The 17,732-nt window shown below is 38.7% G+C and overlaps 1 protein-coding gene across 2 annotated transcripts; it reads left to right on the top strand.

Annotated features, from left to right (window-relative positions):
- The first annotated feature begins 5,619 nt into the window (after positions 1 to 5,619).
- Positions 5,620 to 16,027, top strand: LOC107820260 (uncharacterized). Of its 2 annotated transcripts, XM_075244010.1 has the most exons (11): positions 5,685 to 5,869; positions 5,961 to 6,008; positions 6,743 to 7,308; positions 8,134 to 8,308; positions 8,415 to 8,643; positions 8,973 to 9,112; positions 9,334 to 9,836; positions 9,918 to 10,409; positions 13,104 to 13,766; positions 14,525 to 15,043; positions 15,174 to 16,027. In XM_075244010.1, the coding sequence occupies exons 3-11, from the start codon at positions 7,036 to 7,038 to the stop codon at positions 15,396 to 15,398; spliced, it is 3,219 nt and encodes a 1,072-aa protein (XP_075100111.1). In that variant the 5' UTR covers positions 5,685 to 5,869; positions 5,961 to 6,008; positions 6,743 to 7,035; the 3' UTR covers positions 15,399 to 16,027. The 2 variants fall into 2 exon arrangements, with proteins under 2 accessions (XP_016502008.1, XP_075100111.1); XM_016646522.2 differs by lacking the exon at positions 5,961 to 6,008 and having other exon boundaries at positions 5,620 to 5,869.
- The last annotated feature ends 1,705 nt before the right edge of the window (positions 16,028 to 17,732 follow it).

Here is a 17,732-nt window from a genome sequence, read left to right as displayed (position 1 = left end):
TGGGCAAAAGTCACAAATAAATCAACAAAGTGCCACACAGAAATCTGAAAATTGTACAGCAGGGCCAATTATTATTTTTTATTTCTTTTTTGGAGCGATTGTCGTGCGAAACAAAAATCACGTGCTCACAGCTGTATACGGATAAAATCAGAGGTAAGAAGCACCCCGATTTCCCGATAGGGCGAACGAAGAGAGGACATAATTGTGCATAGTCAAGACCGAAGTCGGGAGCTACCCGTATCAAAGCTCGAACAAAATACCTGCCCCCAGAGACATCGAGGTCACGCTCTCGGACCTGATTCGAATAACGTAACCTCGGAAAGCATTGCCAAGCTGACTATTCATTAGACATATTGTAACATGCACACCAAGATAATATACATCTATTATTCTCTGGTTATTTGAAAGTTCTTGTTTTGGTTCATAAGTTTTTCATAAGCATTGGTCCGGAACTGAATGCGAGCTTCTTGTTAAGCCTTTAACTGATCCCGAGTTCAGTATCTCATTGGTTTGGTTACTTGTTCTATCTTTTAATTGCTTATATAACTTCATTAATCACTTGTATCTAATTAATTTGTGTATCCTTAAAATCGCGTATAAATTCAATTGTTATCCATTTTTAAGGGTAAACAGTTTGGCACCCACCGCGGGGTTAAGGATGATAGTGGTAGTTTGATACAAATTTTCATAACACACTATATTTTACGCTTGTTCTTTAAGGTTTTAATTTCAGATCTACCTAAGGATGTCGAACTCTTAGTTTTCTCATTTCAATGTTGATAGTAAGTCTGGCCATCATGGCAAAAACAATAATATTGCACCTAGTAACGAGGTGCCTCCTACTGATTACAACGGAGTCCCAGCCCCAATCGATGCCAACTCGCATGTGGCCATCGACGCCAACCTGCCGACCGATCCTGAGAACATCGTTTGCCGGGTAGCCCGACCAATGACTCGAGCTACGCTCGAAGGGAAAGGAAATAGAATTAATCTATAGGTGATCTTCAAAATGTTACAGGTTCAATAGGTGGCGATAGCACAGCTGCGGAACCGAAGCCGTGCCCCCAGCAGAATTGAGCCCGAACAATCCCAAGAAAACACCCGAAGGAATGAGCAAGCCATGGAGAGGCCAGATGAAGCTGAGCCTGAAGCCAACCTCGAAATAATTAAGATGCTCCAGGAACTGACAAAGCGGGTAGAATCGGGGGAAAAGAAATTTGAGGCATATGACAAAAAGGTGGAGACCTATAACTCCAGAGTTGATCAAATCCCAGGAGCGCCCCCGATATTGAAAGGCCTAGACTCCAAGAAATTTGTCCAAAAGCTTTTCCCCCCAAGCGCATCACGAAAGCCAATCCCAAAGAAGTTCCATATGCCCGAAATTTTGAAGTATAATGAAATCACAGATCCAAACAAACACATGACCTCCTACACGTGTGTCATCAAGGGGAACAACTTAGAAGATGATGCAATCGAGTTAGTTCTGCTGAAAAAGTTCGCAGAGACCCTATCAAAAGGAGCAATGATATGGTATCACAACTTACCTCCTAATTCTATTGATTCGTTTGCTATGCTTGCAGATACCTTTGTAAAGGCGCACGCCGGGGCTATCAAGGCCGAGACTAGGAAATCAAACCTTTTCAAAGTAAAGCAAAGAGATAGTGATATGCTCAAGGAATTTGTGTCGAGGTTTCAAATGAAACAAATGGATCTGCCTCTGGTCGTGGTCGATTGGGCTGTTCAGATGTTCACCCAAGGACCAACCCCCGAAACTCCTTGGCTTCACAGCAGTTGGAACAAAATTTGATAGAATACCTGGTAGTAACTTGGGCTGATGTCCATAACAGGTACCAATCAAAAATCAGAGTCGAAGACGATCAGCTCAGGGCTCCCTCCGGGTCCGTTTATCCCATCAGAACTAACAACAGGTCTAAGAGAGTCGTCGATTATGAGTCAAGACCGAACAGAGATCAGTATCAACCATATAACGGAGACCAAAAGGGTAACAGATCTAGGTATAACCCTGCAAAAAACAAGAAAAGGAACGATCAAAGCCACAGTAGTTGAGGAATCATGAGCAAAAATGGTTTCGATAGGCCACTCGGGGCCAGGGAGGCACCGAGGCTATCGGAATACAACTTCAGTATCAATGCTGCCAACATCATATCTACCATCGGGTGCATCAAAGATACCAAATGGCCTCGATCATTGCAGTCCAACCCTACCTAGAGAGACCCTAACTTAATATATAAGTACCATGGCACTCACGACCATAGAACCAAGGACTGCCGATAGTTGAGAGAAGAAGTGGCCCGATTATTCCATAATGAGCATCTCCGAGATTTTCTAAGTGATCGAGCCAAAAATCATATTAGGAATAGGGACTCCAACAAACAGACTGAACAAGAGGAACGTCAGCATGCCATTAACATGATCATTGGTGGAGTCAACGTCCCCTAAGGACCAATGTTAAAGCGCACCAAGGTGTCCATTACAAGGGAAAACGAACTCGAGATTATATCTCGGAGGGGACCGTTTCATTCAACGACGGGGACGATGAAGGCATCCTGCAACCACATAATGACGTACTGGTAATATCTATACTTATAAGTAAATCTTGAGTTAAACATGTGTTGATTGATCCAGGTAGCTCGACCAATATCATCTGGTCGAGGGTCGTAGAGCAGTTGGGTCTACAAGACCAAATAGTGCCTCCAGTACGGATTTTAAATGGATTTAACATGGCATGTGAAACTACTAAAGGGGAAATAACCCTACCAGTGAACACCGCAGAGACCATTCGGGAAATAAAGTTCTATGTGATCGAAGGGGCTTTGAGGTACAATGCCTATTCGGAAGGCCATGGATTCACAATATGAGGGCGGCACCCTCGACATTACACCAGGTGTTGAAGTTCCCCACACCAGGAGGAACCAAGATGATTTATAGAGAGCAGCCGGTCACAAAAGAAATGTTTGCGGTCGACGAGGTGATTTTGATGTCCACACTCTCGATATCAATGCGACGGCCGGGCATGAGATACTCAGTTTTCTCGATGCCTACTCTGGGTATAACCAAATCCGAATGGACCCGGATGATCAAGAAAGACTTTCTTTATCACTAAATTCGGCACATATTATTATAATGTAATGCCGTTCGGACAAAAAAATACTGGTGCCACTTATCAACGCCTAGTAAATCGGATGTTCGAAGAACAAATAGGAAGATCAATAGAGGTATATATTGACGACATGCTAGTTAAGTCCCTGCGAGCAGAGGACCATTTGAAACATTTGTAGGAAACCTTCGACATATTGAGAAGACACAATATGAAGCTCAACCCAGAAAAATATGGATTCGGGGTCGGATTCGAAAAATTCCTTGGGTTCATGGTATCCAACCGGAGGATCGAGATTAATCCCGATAAAATCAAAGTCATAGAAGATATCACTGTGGTGGATAGAGTTAAGGTTGTTTAGAGGCTAACCGGGCGTATAGCCGCACTAGGCCGTTTCATATCGAGGTCCTTGGACAAAAGCCATTGATTTTTCTCACTGTTTAAGAAGAAGAATAACTTCTTTTGGACCCTGGAATGCCATCAAGACTTGGAAGAACTCAAACGGTACCTTTCGAATCCACCCCTACTCCACACTCCGAAGGCGGATGAATAATTGTACCTTTATTTGGCGATATCCGAAGGCGGTAAGTGGAGTCCTAGTCCGGAAAGAGGAAGGTATGCAATTTCCTATTTATTATGTTAGTAAAACTCTAGGTGAGGCCGAGACAAGGTATCCTCACCTGGAAAATTGGCGCTCGCTTTGCTAAGCGCCTCCAGAAAGTTGAAACCATACTTTCAATGCCACCCTATATGTGTCGTAACCTCTTACCCACTGAGAAATATTATGCATAAACCCGAGCTCTCGGGTTAGTTGGCCAAATGGACCATCAAAATTAGCGGATACGATATTGAATATCGACCCCCAACTACCATAAAATCACAAAATTTGGCAGACTTTGTAGCTGACTTTATGCAAGCGTTAATACCCGAAGTCAAAAAGGAATTGTTGTTAGCCTTGAGGACTTCCTTGAGAATTTAGGCCCTCTTTACAGATGGTGCTTCGAACGCAAAGGGGACCTGACTGGCATCGTGTTGAAGCTGCCTACGGGAAACATAATCAGGCAGTCTATTCGAACTATAAAATTGACTAACAACGAGACCGAGTATGAGGCCGTGATTGCAGGTCTCGAATTGGCCAAAGGTCTTGGGACATAGGTGGTCAAAGCTAAATACGATTCCCTCCTTGTAGTAAATCAAGTCAATGGAACATTCGAAGTAATAGAGGAACAAATGTGAAGGTATTTAGACAAATTGCAGGTGGCGCTGCATCAATTCAAGGAATTGGCCCTTCATCATGTACCTCGAGATCAAAATAGCAAGGCCAATGCTCTGGATAACTTGAGGTCATCGGTTGATGATTACGACTTCAACTCAGGAACGGTCGTGCAGCTCATGAAATCGGTAGTGGAAGAAGGCCACGCCGAAATAAATTCATTAAGTTTAACTTGGGATTGGATAAACAAGTACATAGACTACTTGAAGACTGGAAGTTACCCTCGGACCCTAAAATTCAAGAGCTTTACGCACGAAGGGGGACAAGTTCAGCCTGTCAGAAGGTACTTTGTACAGAAGAACGTTCGATGGCCCACTCGCCATATGCTTGGAGCAGGGAGATACCGAATACATCTTGAGAGAAGTTCACGAGGGCACATGCGGAAACCATTCGGGGCAGAATCTTTGGTTCAAAAGATAGCCGGCTATTACTGGATCAATATCAGCGGTAGACCAGTGATTAGCGAGAAGAAAGATTTTTACCTTTTTTAGAATTGTAATTAGGGTAAAACTCTCCTACTATATAAAAGGGAAGCTTACTATTCATTAGACACATTGTAACACGTATACCAATGCAATATACATCTATTTTTCTCTGGTGATTTAAAAGTTCTTGTTTTGGTTCATAAGTTCTTCATAAGCACTGGTCCGGAATCGAAGGCGAGCTTCTTGTTAAGCGTTGAACCGAGCCCGAGTTTACTATCATCATTGTTTTGATTGTTTATTCTATTTTTTAATTGCTTATACAACGTCAATAATTACTTGTATCGAATTAATCCGCATATCCTTAAAATCACGTATAAATTTAATTATTACCCATCTTTAAACGTAAACAGAGGCAACAGTAGAAGGATCCTGTAAGACACATTAATATACTTATTAATTGTAGATTGAAAAAGGTAATACGATAAAGTCTGGCGGAAAGAATGGAAAAATGGACAATTCTCCTAGAACCTCTTTTGTTTACTTCAGCGGTTTCTATGGAAAAAGTTCTAAAAACAAATAAATAAGATGTAAATATCCAACGTGGCACCCAATGCTAAAGCCACGTCGGCAAGTGTACAACACGACACATTAGAGCGTAATCGTGGCCTCATGTAATAGAAAGGGCAGCACCTCAAACAACGAAAACTACGTCATACTTAAATATCGTAATATAAGACAAAATCAAAGGGCATTGTAGTCCATATGTTTTACACTTAATTACTTTACCATATTACCCTCCAACTGCATCGGAGTTCTCTTCAAACTCTCCTTTTCTATTTTTGTATTGCATATATTTTTGGGTTTCAATAGGGTATATTCTCCGGTTCTTCTCCTCTCTCTTCTCTCTCTAAAAACATGTAAAATCTTTCACACTGTTATTCACCTTCTCATAGCTTTAATATACATTCATATTTATTCAAGAGAGAGAAGAGAGAGAGAGAAAAGAGACTTGATCTTTTGCTAAATTGGGGATTTTCATCTAACCAGTCAAAGGTGACATTTTTATGCACATCTTCTTGAATTTCAATCTGTTTTTTTTTAAACCTGTTAATGACCAATTTTGTGTTATTATTGGGCTGTCCAGTTGTCGAATTTGGAAAAAAGATTTAATCTTGGTGTGCATTTTCAGATGGTGCGTACTGAGTACTGACATTTTGGATGTATTTATTTGGGGGGGGGGGGGGTTCTGTGCTTTGCTTACTGCTGAAGTTTGCTTTTTTGAGCCAAATTCTTGTATGTAGCAATCTGCATGTGCAGATTTGGTTCTTAGAGATTTGATTTGATGTAATCGTACACCAACTGTGGATCCCAATTGGGCTCATTTATGGTTAACTTGGTTTTGCTTCAATTTTGTGTGCATGATGTTTTTGTATCTTCATGTACTTTAATCTATCATTTTATTACTGAGTCTTGATGGTTCTGCTGGTGTCTTGATTAGTTCAAATAATTTCTGTTCTCACTTACTATTAATTCAAGTTCTCAACAACAAGATTGCACTTTCCTTCACGTTGTTGAAGCTGCTTTCTAGGAACGTAGTTTATGTTTGCATTTGTGAAGAACATTGTAAATGCTATTTATCAGTGGTTGTGGTCACTCATATTCAATGGTTGAGTATCTTTTCGAGATTTATTTATCTTCTTTTTATGTTCAAATATCTGTTTTTTGAACATTATAGTGTTCATCAAATTAAGAAGCATTAGTTAATTTTGGTATATATGTGGATTAGATCATTTGGACTAAATAGATAAACATTAAGAATAAACATGTATGTTCTCACGAGCGAATCTCTGTCAAACAATCTGGTAATCATATTTTTTGTTGATAAGGAACAATCTGGTAATCATATTTCGGCATTTTCTTTGACAGGCCATACCAAAAACTCTTTCAGTGGTGTTTATTCATGGCGTGAGGTGTTGATGGAACTGGCTTTCTAAAGAATACATAGATTAACCCGTCTCATTGCAGGTTCAGGATGTCTTGATTTCATTGCTGGACACTCTGAAATACTAACTTGGAAGAACTTTGAACATTATTCACTAGTACATAATTTTGGCAAAAGGTCTTTGCGGTCGTGAGTGGTAGAGAATCATCCAAACAATACGGACTATCGTGAGTGATAGAGAACCATCCAAACAATACGGACTAACTTATATCAGCTAATGGAGGACATAGTTCCATTATCATGTCAGAAGCAGCAGCACATCCCTGCTAGGAAACATTCATTCAGTGGATGCTCCAAAGATCTATGGGCTGCTGTACAAGATGGGTCTGTAGCTGATTTTGATTCGTCTTTGGCATTCCTTAAGAAGAGTGGGGGAAATATCAACATTAGGAATGCCTTTGGCCTTACCCCTCTCCATATTGCAACCTGGAGAAATCATGTCCCAATAGTTAAGAGGCTACTTGCTGCTGGTGCAGACCCTGATGCGAGGGTGTGTTGGTCTTTTGATCCTTTAGATCATATCAATTTTTTAATGTCATTTATACGTGCATGCTGACTTGTTGCTCTCATAGTTTTAGCCGTCACATGATAGGGTGAGTAACTTATTACATTTTTTTGGCTTTTCCCTTCTCTTCTCCCCTTTTTAAACTTTTGCATTTTTCTTAAATTGTGGTGGACAATGATCTAAAAATTCAGCATATTCATGGCTTAGTTATTTCAATTCTTGTTTTTAAGTGTGTGTCTTGTCATATGACTAATTTGCAAATGTTCTGATGGTGAACTCTGTTGTCTGGACAATGCTACTTTGATAAATATGCCTGTTCTTAGTCTTTGCTGAAACATTATTTAATGTTAAGTTGGTAACTATGGAGTGATATTTGGTGCATCTTACCAACCATGTGTGTGTGCGTTGACCGTCTTTCTTGGGGATTTGTGTCAGGTAAGCTACTACTAGGGAATGAAAAATGAAAAACTGCATTTTTATGGCATGTCTGAAGATCAATATAACTTGAAAGATTGTAGGACCTATTTGAGCACAAAACTGAAGGGCATGGTCGTCAATGTTGTATAGTTTGTTTTCATGACAAGTTAGAAGAGAAAAATATGTCACAATCCAGATAAGGTTCAGAAAATAAAAAGTGGAAGGAATCCAGTCATGCAGAATTTCTTAGCAGTACAGTACAATGATTATGGACCTCTGACCTAAAAAGAAATGTTTATCGATCTTCAATGATGTCAGTTTTTCAATTCGATCCCGTCTGTTCAGAAAAGCTTGATGTACATTTGCTTATGAAATCTATGTGTACCGTGTCAGGATGGGGAATCAGGATGGAGTAGCCTTCATCGCGCCCTGCATTTTGGTCATCTTGCTATTGCTAGCATCCTTCTACAGTCTGGTGCTTCTATCACTTTGGAAGACACCAAATCTAGAACTCCCATTGATTTGTTGTCAGGACCTGTTTTACAGGGCTTTGAAAACAAAAATTCAGGTAGATGTGAAGACATTTCAATTTCTGTGAACTCTCTCTTCAATTCATTTCATAGTAGATAGCAGTTGACTTTCTTTGCCGTTTGTATGTTTTTTTTTTCTTTTAGCTGCTACGGAGGTTTTCAGTTGGGGAAGTGGTGTGAATTATCAACTAGGGACTGGAAATGCACACATTCAAAAGTTACCCTGTAAAGTTGATTCTCTTCATGGGTCAGTCATCAAGTTGGTTTCTGCAGCAAAATTTCATAGTGCAGCCGTCACTGCCCGTGGAGAACTCTATACTTGGGGTTTTGGACGAGGTGGCCGTCTTGGGCACCCAGACTTTGATATACATAGGTAAACTTAATTTGAGGAAAGCTTTTGACTTTCCAGAACAATCCAGCAGTATGTTTTTTTTGCTTATATTGAGGGATGTAGTGTATATCCTATATTTTTTTGCATTATGAAAATTTTATTAAGAAGAATTATAATGTTTTCTAACTGAATTGTATGCTCTTTTACCTATATGTTTAATGTAATAATTTTTGGTTTCATTTCTTACTCTGTTCTTTAACCTTGCTACTTAAATTTTCTCATGCTAGCAGTATATGTTCATAGTTAATTAGTTTCTTTCCTGGTATCAAGTGTCGACTATGTTTGATAATTGATATTCGATGTTCTCCCAGCGGCCAAGCTGCGGTAATAACTCCACGACAAGTGATCTCTGGTTTAGGGGCACGTCGAGTGAAAGCTGTTGCTGCAGCTAAACATCACACTGTTATTGCAACAGAGGCTGGAGAAGTTTTCACTTGGGGTTCCAACAGAGGTAAATGCTTTTCTGATATTCACATTACCATATTTACCAACTCTGTGAGTTATCCCAAGCAGGTAATGTGCTGTCAATAATTATGTCATTGACGTTATTAGATGTATCAAAATTGTCATGCTTCCTCTTTGGTTGTAATTTAGTGCATAGGAACTGGTATTTGTAATAAGTGTTTTTGGCTTTCATGGTTGCATTTTGATTCATTTGGTGATGATGTGCAGAGGGTCAACTTGGGTATACTTCAGTAGATACTCAACCCACACCTCGTAGAGTGAGTTCGCTGAGGTCAAAAGTAGTTGCTGTTGCTGCAGCAAACAAGCACACTTCTGTAGTTTCTGACTTGGGTGAGGTTTTCACCTGGGGATGCAATAAGGAGGGTCAGCTAGGCTACGGAACATCTAACTCGGCTTCTAACTATGCCCCAAGGATTGTTGAGTATTTGAAGGGAAAGAATTTTGTTGGAGTTTCTGCAGCTAAGTATCATACGGTTGTTCTTGGATCTGATGGAGAGGTTTTCACTTGGGGCCACCGGCTTGTTACTCCAAAGAGAGTTGTGATTGGCCGGAATCTAAAAAAGATGGGCAACATCCCGTTGAAGTTTCACCGTAAGGAACGTCTTCATGTGGTTGCAATAGCTGCTGGGACTACACATAGTATGGCTCTTACAGAGGATGGCACATTATTTTATTGGGTGTCATCTGATCCTGATCTGCGCTGTCAACAGGTTTTAGCTGCTGTCTATGTTGTGTATACAGTTTCTAGCACTTCTTGTGAATAACATCTAATATATCTTAATTATTTGTAGTTATATTCACTATGTGGTACAAATATAGCGTGCATCTCGGCTGGGAAATATTGGACAGCTGCGGTTACTGTGACAGGTGATGTGTATATGTGGGATGGGAAGAAGGGGAAGGAGAAACCACCTGCTTTAACTCGGTTACATGGGGTTAAAAAGGCAACTTCAATTTCTGTTGGGGAGACCCATTTGTTGATCATTAGTTCTCTATATCATCCTGGTTACCCACCCAATATGTTGAAGAATGGTTCTATGCTCAAGCCGAAGATGGAAAGTGATACAGATGAACTCGATCAAGGTTTTATGTTTGATGAGGTTGAGTCAGAGGAAGTACTGTTTATCTCAGAAAAGGACACAGTCAAAAATAAGACTGCACCAGCCTTAAAGAGCCTTTGTGAGACGGTGGCTGCAGAGCATTTGGTGGAGCCACGGAATGCTATTCAACTGCTGGAAATTTCGGATTCACTAGGGGCAGAAGATCTAAGAAAACACTGCGAGGTATTTTCTTGTTCCTCTATGTGCTTCATTTGTGATCTTTTAGTGAGGAGAGGTTATGCTGTAGTATAAGGTTCAGGAATTTATAAAGTTTTGAAGTTAATGATAGAGTACTTCACAATTATAACTGTAGCGTATTCTAAACTCTCTTTTCGTGACTTTGTTCTGTAGCTCTATTTGCCAAAAGATTCAGAGTTTAGGTGCTTGTTCTCGAATATGATTGACCCTTGCTTATTCCATTAGACTGCAAAACATGAGATATCAGTCTGGGCTTGCTTCTGAAAGTTCTTTTTCTCCCCTCTTTTTGCTTCTCTTTGGCTGCTACTGAGTCGTGTGTGGTAGTGTACACAGGGGTATAGAGCTCTGTCCTTTCAAGATATTGCATCTATACCAATACATGGCTAACGAACAAAATTGCTTGAAAACCTACATGTTTTGAGAGTCGTGACTGATTCGCCACTTGGAGACAGATTTGTCAATATAATCCGACTGAAAAAAAACATGAGATTATGGGTAGGGAAGCGGAGGGGAAGGTAAAAAATACATCGTATTAGATCAGCTTACTATCCTAGTTTCCTTCCAATGAAACATAATCACTTAGTCAGAAAGGTTTCTTTTGCAGTAAAATGTGGTCAGGCTGAAAAGGTTAAAACCGGTTGTCTTGTCAATTTTTGTCATTCCCAATGCAGATTGCTGTTCGCTAAGGGCCCGGCCGACTTTAATTCTTTTTCTTTTGACATCAGATTTATTGGTGGATTGTAAATTGCTGTAAGACATGATTTTGATACAAATGGAGTGGTAATCGAGCTCAAATTCTTTTATTGACTGTGTTTTCACTATAATCGTTAGTCTGGAGATTCTTTACAATCTTTGGTTAGCTGTTTAACCTTTTCTTATTACTAGTTTTAGTGTACGCGCGTTGCGCGTGTATTTCCGTCTTAGTAAATGGATAATTTTAAAAAAATTACATAAATATTATATTAATAAATTGTGTTTGAGTTATAGAATAGAAGTTAAAAAATATTAGTTGCTAAAAATGGTGATTGTTGATCTTATTTAGCTAACTCAATAAAGGAACAATAATAACATAAGTCCTCAATCTTTAATCTTAAGTTCATTTTAGAAGATACAAACAAAATCAAGAAATCTTCTGTTCTCGCAAGCAAAAATTAAATTGTTCTATTTCTTTGATCAATAAATAATATTATAAAAATTATAAACAACTCAAAAAATAATTTTTTTTATTGAGAATTTGGCCGAATAAGCTATATGTTAAAGAAACGAGGGTGACGAACATTGTCAATTAGGTTAAGTTTTATATCCAATTGTAAAAATCATTATAGAGCATTAAGGTGCAGACAACGTATTTTAAAAATGTATCAAACAACATGCTGCATCCCTTACCAGAGTCCTTCTTTCTAGAATTTTTCGATGTCCTCTCCCTCTTCTTCGGATATAGATTATAGAGTGAGTAGAGTAATTCAATTAAAAATAGTAAGACAAAAGAGACGCCCTAACAACTAAGGATAATAACTTAGTCTCTGCTGGGGTCAAGAATCTCAAATCAATTTACCCAACTAAATATTGTTAGGATAAACTTTTTAAAAATTACATAATGATATATGAACAAAAAATTAGCAGCAGAGCTACTTATAGTTTAAAAAAACACATACCAGAGCTCTGATTCGAGCTACTGGGTTGGCTGATAAATTTCTGCAACGTTACTGCTCATGTCATCCTGATATTTTGGTAATGCTTAGCATGCTAGTCGAAACCTTAATGGTTTCCGAGAAGCCATTCACATTCTTGTTGATCTCTTCAATTGGAATACCACTATCTATCTATCTATCATTGTTCCTATCGGGTTTGAATTCCACAATTTTAAATAGTATTGAAGTGTCTATTGTTCTATCTCCCAACCTGACAATAGTTTTCCAAACTCAATTAAGAAGAGCTAATCACCAAGATAATAAAATAAAATAATATTTTCAAACTATCAAAGATAGTCATAACCTATAGAACAATGTGACTTTTGAATAAAATGTACCAGTTATAAATCAATTAAACCATAGCAGAAGATGAACTATATCTTGAAAAAATTTGTCCAAATAAAGTATAAACATCGAATATTAGAAAAAGAGATAAAACATACCTAGTCGAGAAAAATGGCAGAAAAAAAAAATCGTAACCATAGCAGAAGAGTTCCAAAGACAAAGAATTGAGTCCTAGAGTTCTATTAACTTATATATTAGGTTTAGACTTCGTTTAGGTTTTAGTTGTAAATTCTCTATTCTTTTTACCCTGGATTTATATAAGGAAATATTCTAGTAATTAATTTTAAGGTCCTACGTATTTAAACTTACAATATAGTTCAAAAATAGTCCAAATAAAAAAAGATTTAATAACTAAATTTTAGTTGATTTCAAATCCCTAAATATTAGGGAAATAATGAAATTATAAGTTCATCTAGTTTGAAATTTATTTTTAAAGGGTAAAAAAGGCGAACGACATTTCGCTAAGGACCTTCGTGCTTTTAATATAGTATAGATTATTATTATTATTATTATTATTATTATTACTTATTTTAATACCTTACACCCATTGGTGGGTTGCAGGTGCTGTCACTTCTATATTACTCATCATTCAAGACTATTTTATGGATAGTCTTATAGAAGCTAAGCGGAATTTTTTTTGCAGGATATTGCAATCCGCAATCTTGATTACATATTTACAGTCTCAGGCCATACAGTTGCAAATACTTCAGTTGACGTATTGGTTATGCTCGAGAAAGTGTGGGATATGAAGTCATCTGAACCCTGGAGTTATCGTCGGCTTCCAACTCCTACTGCCCCCTTCCCTGCCATAGTAGATAGTGAAGAAGATAATGATGATATTGAGTCTCTTAGGACGCGTGATCACTGTACAAACAGGCCAATGTTGAGACAAGAGAGAGACCAGAGATTAGATAACTTTCTACAGTCTGATGAAGTGAAAGACGGGGTTTTGAAACAGGTACGTGTTTTGAGGAAAAAGTTGCAGCAGATTGAGATGCTTGAAGATAAGCAATTCAAGGGGCAGACTCTTGATGATCAGCAAATTGCTAAGCTTCAGACAAGGCCAGAATTGGAGAAGTCTCTTGCTGAGCTTGGTGTCCCAGTAGAAACGCTCCAATCAACAGTTTCATCCTCTGTTCTTGCTGATGGAAAAGGGAGTAAAAAAGTGGACGTACCCAAGAAGCAAAGGAGAAAGAGCAAACAAAAGGCAGTACCAGTGGAGGTGGCGTCCAATAAATGTGAAAGTGCAGAATCCAGCCCCAGAAAGGGTGCCTTGGGTGTTCAAATTCCTGAAGTCCAGTACGAGGTGAGGTTTTTAACCATTTCTATTTGTTCAATTCTTGGTGATCTGAAGACTGTAAACTAGATTCCATGCCTATTTATACTGATTTAAACATATCATCCATTTATGTTAAGGTTTTTTGTTTTAAGCTGTTAGAGGATAATCTTCTACGAGGAGAGTGAAAAGTGAGAAATATCTTTTGATAGCTTAAGGTGATCAGGTTGATTAGTGTCAGATTATCGGTTACAGGAGTGCCTGGTTTCTGTACTTCATAATTTTATATTGAGTGAGTAGTGTGTTGATGAAAATGTCAGAGCTGCTATATGGCTACTTTTAGGAGTCTTCTTAGCCCTATTAGAGGTTTCTATGCCAGTAGTAAATATAGAGAACTTCTAGTACCTTTCATTTCTATTTTGTTTTGTAAAATGTTGGCCTGAGATGAATTTAAATGGGGAACACTGTCAGTGAGGATTCACATAGCCAACCCCTACTGGTTTCGAACTGAGGTGTAGTAGTTGTTGTTGCTGCTATATATGGCTATTTTCTATATCTAATAATATATTGAATCTGGTTATTTGACTTCATATGTATCGCCACTAGTTTAAGGATGTATTTTTACTAGTCTTTGTGGTTTCCTCTAACAAGTCATTTCAGCAAAACCCCACTGCTGTTTATACATGGAAGCTGCTCTGATTGGATCATCAGACTCCGCATACTGATTTTCTTCCTGATGTTGACTGGGGAAATGTTTTACTTCTTAATAGTTTCTTTTCCAATTGTAGGATGACCACAAAGGTTTGGAAGGAGCTGCAGCCAATCAAGATGCAAAAGATTCTCCCTTTATCATCAAGAGAGACCTTGGAAACAGCCTTAATAGTAAAGGTTCGTCAGCTGTAGCATCAAAGAAGAAAAATAGGAAAGGTGGACTTTCCATGTTTCTAAGTGGTGCTCTTGATGATGTTCCCAAAGCTGTAGTTCCACCACCAGTTGTGCAAAAAAGTGAAGGCCCTGCTTGGGGTGGTGCTAAGGTTACGAAAACCTCTGCATCTCTTCGAGAAATACAGGATGAGCAAAGCAAAGTAATAGATACAAAGCCCTTGAAGCCCAGGGACCTGGTAGAAGATCCCTCTGGTGATAGTAGTGGTGGTAAATTACGGTTGAGTTCATTTTTACAGTCCAATCCGATACCCATGTCACATACAGCACCTGTCTCTGATGTGGAAAAGAACACCCCTCCTTGGGCTGCCTCCGGTACGCCTCCTCTTTTACGTCCATCTCTCAGGGACATCCAACTGCAGCAGGTTGGTTATTCTCTACCCTACCTAGCCTCCTCCGATACTGCATTTGATTTCAGAATCCTACAATCCGGCATGTCTTTTGTTCCTGACACAAGACTATATTGGCTTTTATCTGCTGAATATTTTGCTGTAGGTAAAGCAACCGTTGGCCCTCTCTCATAGCCCAAAGACAAGAACTACTGGCTTCTCTGTGATGACGGGTCAAGGCTCACCATCAGAATCTAGTTGTCCGAGTCGCTGGTTCAAACCAGAAGTTGAAACACCTTCGTCTATCCGTTCAATACAGATAGAGGAAAGGGCTATCAAGGACCTAAAACGATTTTATAGCAATGTTAGGGTAGTTAAAAACCAGTCCTAATACTGTTTGGCATTCTTCATGTAATGCCTAATCAGAACAAGTTTCTAAGAATGCCAAGACAGTTTGGCATTCTATCTATAATTCCGACTCTGCTCTCTTTGTTCCGCTCGGCTAAGCTTTGCCCGTAAATAGGTGTACATTAGGCCCTAAGATGTTGGTGTTTGGAAGATTAGATTTCTTGTTATTTCTCTTCTTTTGGGTGTTCTCTAAAAAATAATTGGAACTCTAGCCGATTTTGGTTGGCTGGTATTCTGTTCACCCCATTTTGAATAAGGAGCCAATAAAGGGCAGTGTAAATATATGTATTTGTCCATGTCTTTATCTTGGATAAGTAGAAAAAGTTATTGGTCAGTTTTCATTTTTTTCTTTGTCCCAATTATTTTGGGTATGGGGTCTAGGGGTAGGGGAAGAACTTGACAGGATGAATGTCGCACCTCTTGGATGGATGAGATGTAGTGGTCTAGGTGATTTTATTGCCTTTCTCTTGTTGGGTAAAAACAAGCTGCCTTTACTTTGCAGTTTGAGTTATTTTATGGAGACATATTGGACAGTGTAATCACATTTACATTTCAAATTGTAGACGCCTAAAACTTACACTGTTGAAATCTCAGTTATCACAATTGATTCCAGAATTCACGTGCTGAATAGGATAAGCTGCTATTTGACTTTTTGCCTGCATTCAAGTTTATGAGCTAGAGCTTCTTCATGCTTCAGAAAAATCTTGAGGGAGTAACATAAGTAATTCACATAAAAGTAACAGGCCTGGAGTCGAAAATGCTTCAATACACAAAGAAATACGGCTTAACGTCTCTGCCAAATTTCTTTTGCCTTCGCTGCATTGGCCCGGAGTGGACTGGATAATTTATTTTCCTTTATTACATCTTCAATAAAATCCTTATTGAACACACCCTCCACCACGCTGAAAAATCCTTATTAATTAAGAGAAATTGCTTTTGTATTAGCTCTGAAAGTTTGAGAAGACATCGAATCTTTATATTTTGGCTTGACGTGGATACAATTATTCCTACTCGATGCAAAAGATGGTCAGCTGCTTTCCGAATTGATGGCATAATGGATCTGTAAGGTCAGTAGCACATTGGTATACTAACTATTTTATGTAGGTATCTTTCTAGGAATGACAATGGGGCGGCCGGGGCGGGTGTGGGGCGAGTTTGAGCTTAACCCGCAAAATTTCAACCCCCATCCCGCCCCGCATAGCAGTTTTTTCTATTTTCAACCCAACCCGCACTGCCCTGCAAAGACCCGCCTCGCCCCGTATTTTATTTTCATTTGTTATTTTTGCTGAAAAAGCACAAGTTTAATATTTTATTTTTTCAGTTTCTTAAATCCCTCATATCCAACTATTATATTTTTATTTTCAGAAATTATAATAGAAAATGTGATACATTATTTAATAGTCAAGCAACTTTGATAGTTAGACACACGAAAGTGTTTCAAGTCATTCGCTAGCAAAAGTTTTTCGCATCTTTCTTTGTCATCTCAGTTCTTTATCTACAGGTCGATTGTGTAATAGTCGCGTACCTTCTTCCTTGATTCTTCTCTCCTGATTATCTCTGTGATTCGAGGGCTGAAGCCGCGTATTTCTCAAATGTAGGATAATGCAAACTTCCTGGGGATGTATTTGATCTCCAGCTTCTTGAACTATTTGATTGTCAAGAAGTATCCTGCCATATTTTGATCTCTTTATGAATATCCCAAAAGTTTATAGGATTTGAGACGATCTCCATTTTTGAGATATTTTTTTAAAGGATTATGTAACCCTTTTTATAAGAGTGACCTAGAGTTTTGGTAGAGTAGCCTCCAAGCAACACGGGCAGACTCCTAGAATTTTAAGAGGTCTTGTAGTATCTTGAATTTAGGATTTAGCTTGATCCATTAAGATTTCAATGTCTACAAATGCCCCCTACTTCAAGGTTTGTCGGGGTGTAGCCTTGGAGAAACTTGAAGACGAGACTTGAAGTACCCCATCATCATAATAGAAAATTTTGAAGCTTGCAGTTTCGATTTGCAGGAGGAAGAGATGAAGGGCAGAACTGGTCCCACTGGGCGTGCCAGAATTTGTAGACAATAAATTGCGTCGAGAAAATAAAATCAAGACTGAAAATATCGCAACAATCATAGTATTTTATTTCGAATATTTGAGTGTTACAATCTCTATGATTTCTCTTATTCTACTTTTCTAATATAAATTCAAGGGTCTTCAAGCTTGATCTTGAATTTGAATTTGATTTATCCGTTGCGAACACTTTGATTGTTACCATGAATTTTATCACGAACAAGTAGCCTTGATCTTGAACGCCTTGTTTTGGCTTC

Source organism: Nicotiana tabacum, chromosome 22 (assembly GCF_000715075.1).
Source record: "Nicotiana tabacum cultivar K326 chromosome 22, ASM71507v2, whole genome shotgun sequence".
NCBI classification, from domain to species: domain Eukaryota; kingdom Viridiplantae; phylum Streptophyta; class Magnoliopsida; order Solanales; family Solanaceae; genus Nicotiana; species Nicotiana tabacum.
Note: the sequence above shows the minus strand (reverse complement) of the source record. Positions and strands in the feature narration are given on the sequence as shown.

Coding starts and splice junctions, on each gene's coding strand:
- LOC107820260 (XM_016646522.2), top strand. CDS start 7,036: ATGGAGGACATAGTTCCATTATCATGTCAGAAGCAGCAGCACATCCCT. Junction 8,309..8,414: donor CTTTGAAAACAAAAATTCAG/GTAGATGTGAAG, acceptor TTTTTCTTTTAG/CTGCTACGGAGGTTTTCAGT. Junction 10,410..13,103: donor ATCTAAGAAAACACTGCGAG/GTATTTTCTTGT, acceptor TTTTTTTTGCAG/GATATTGCAATCCGCAATCT.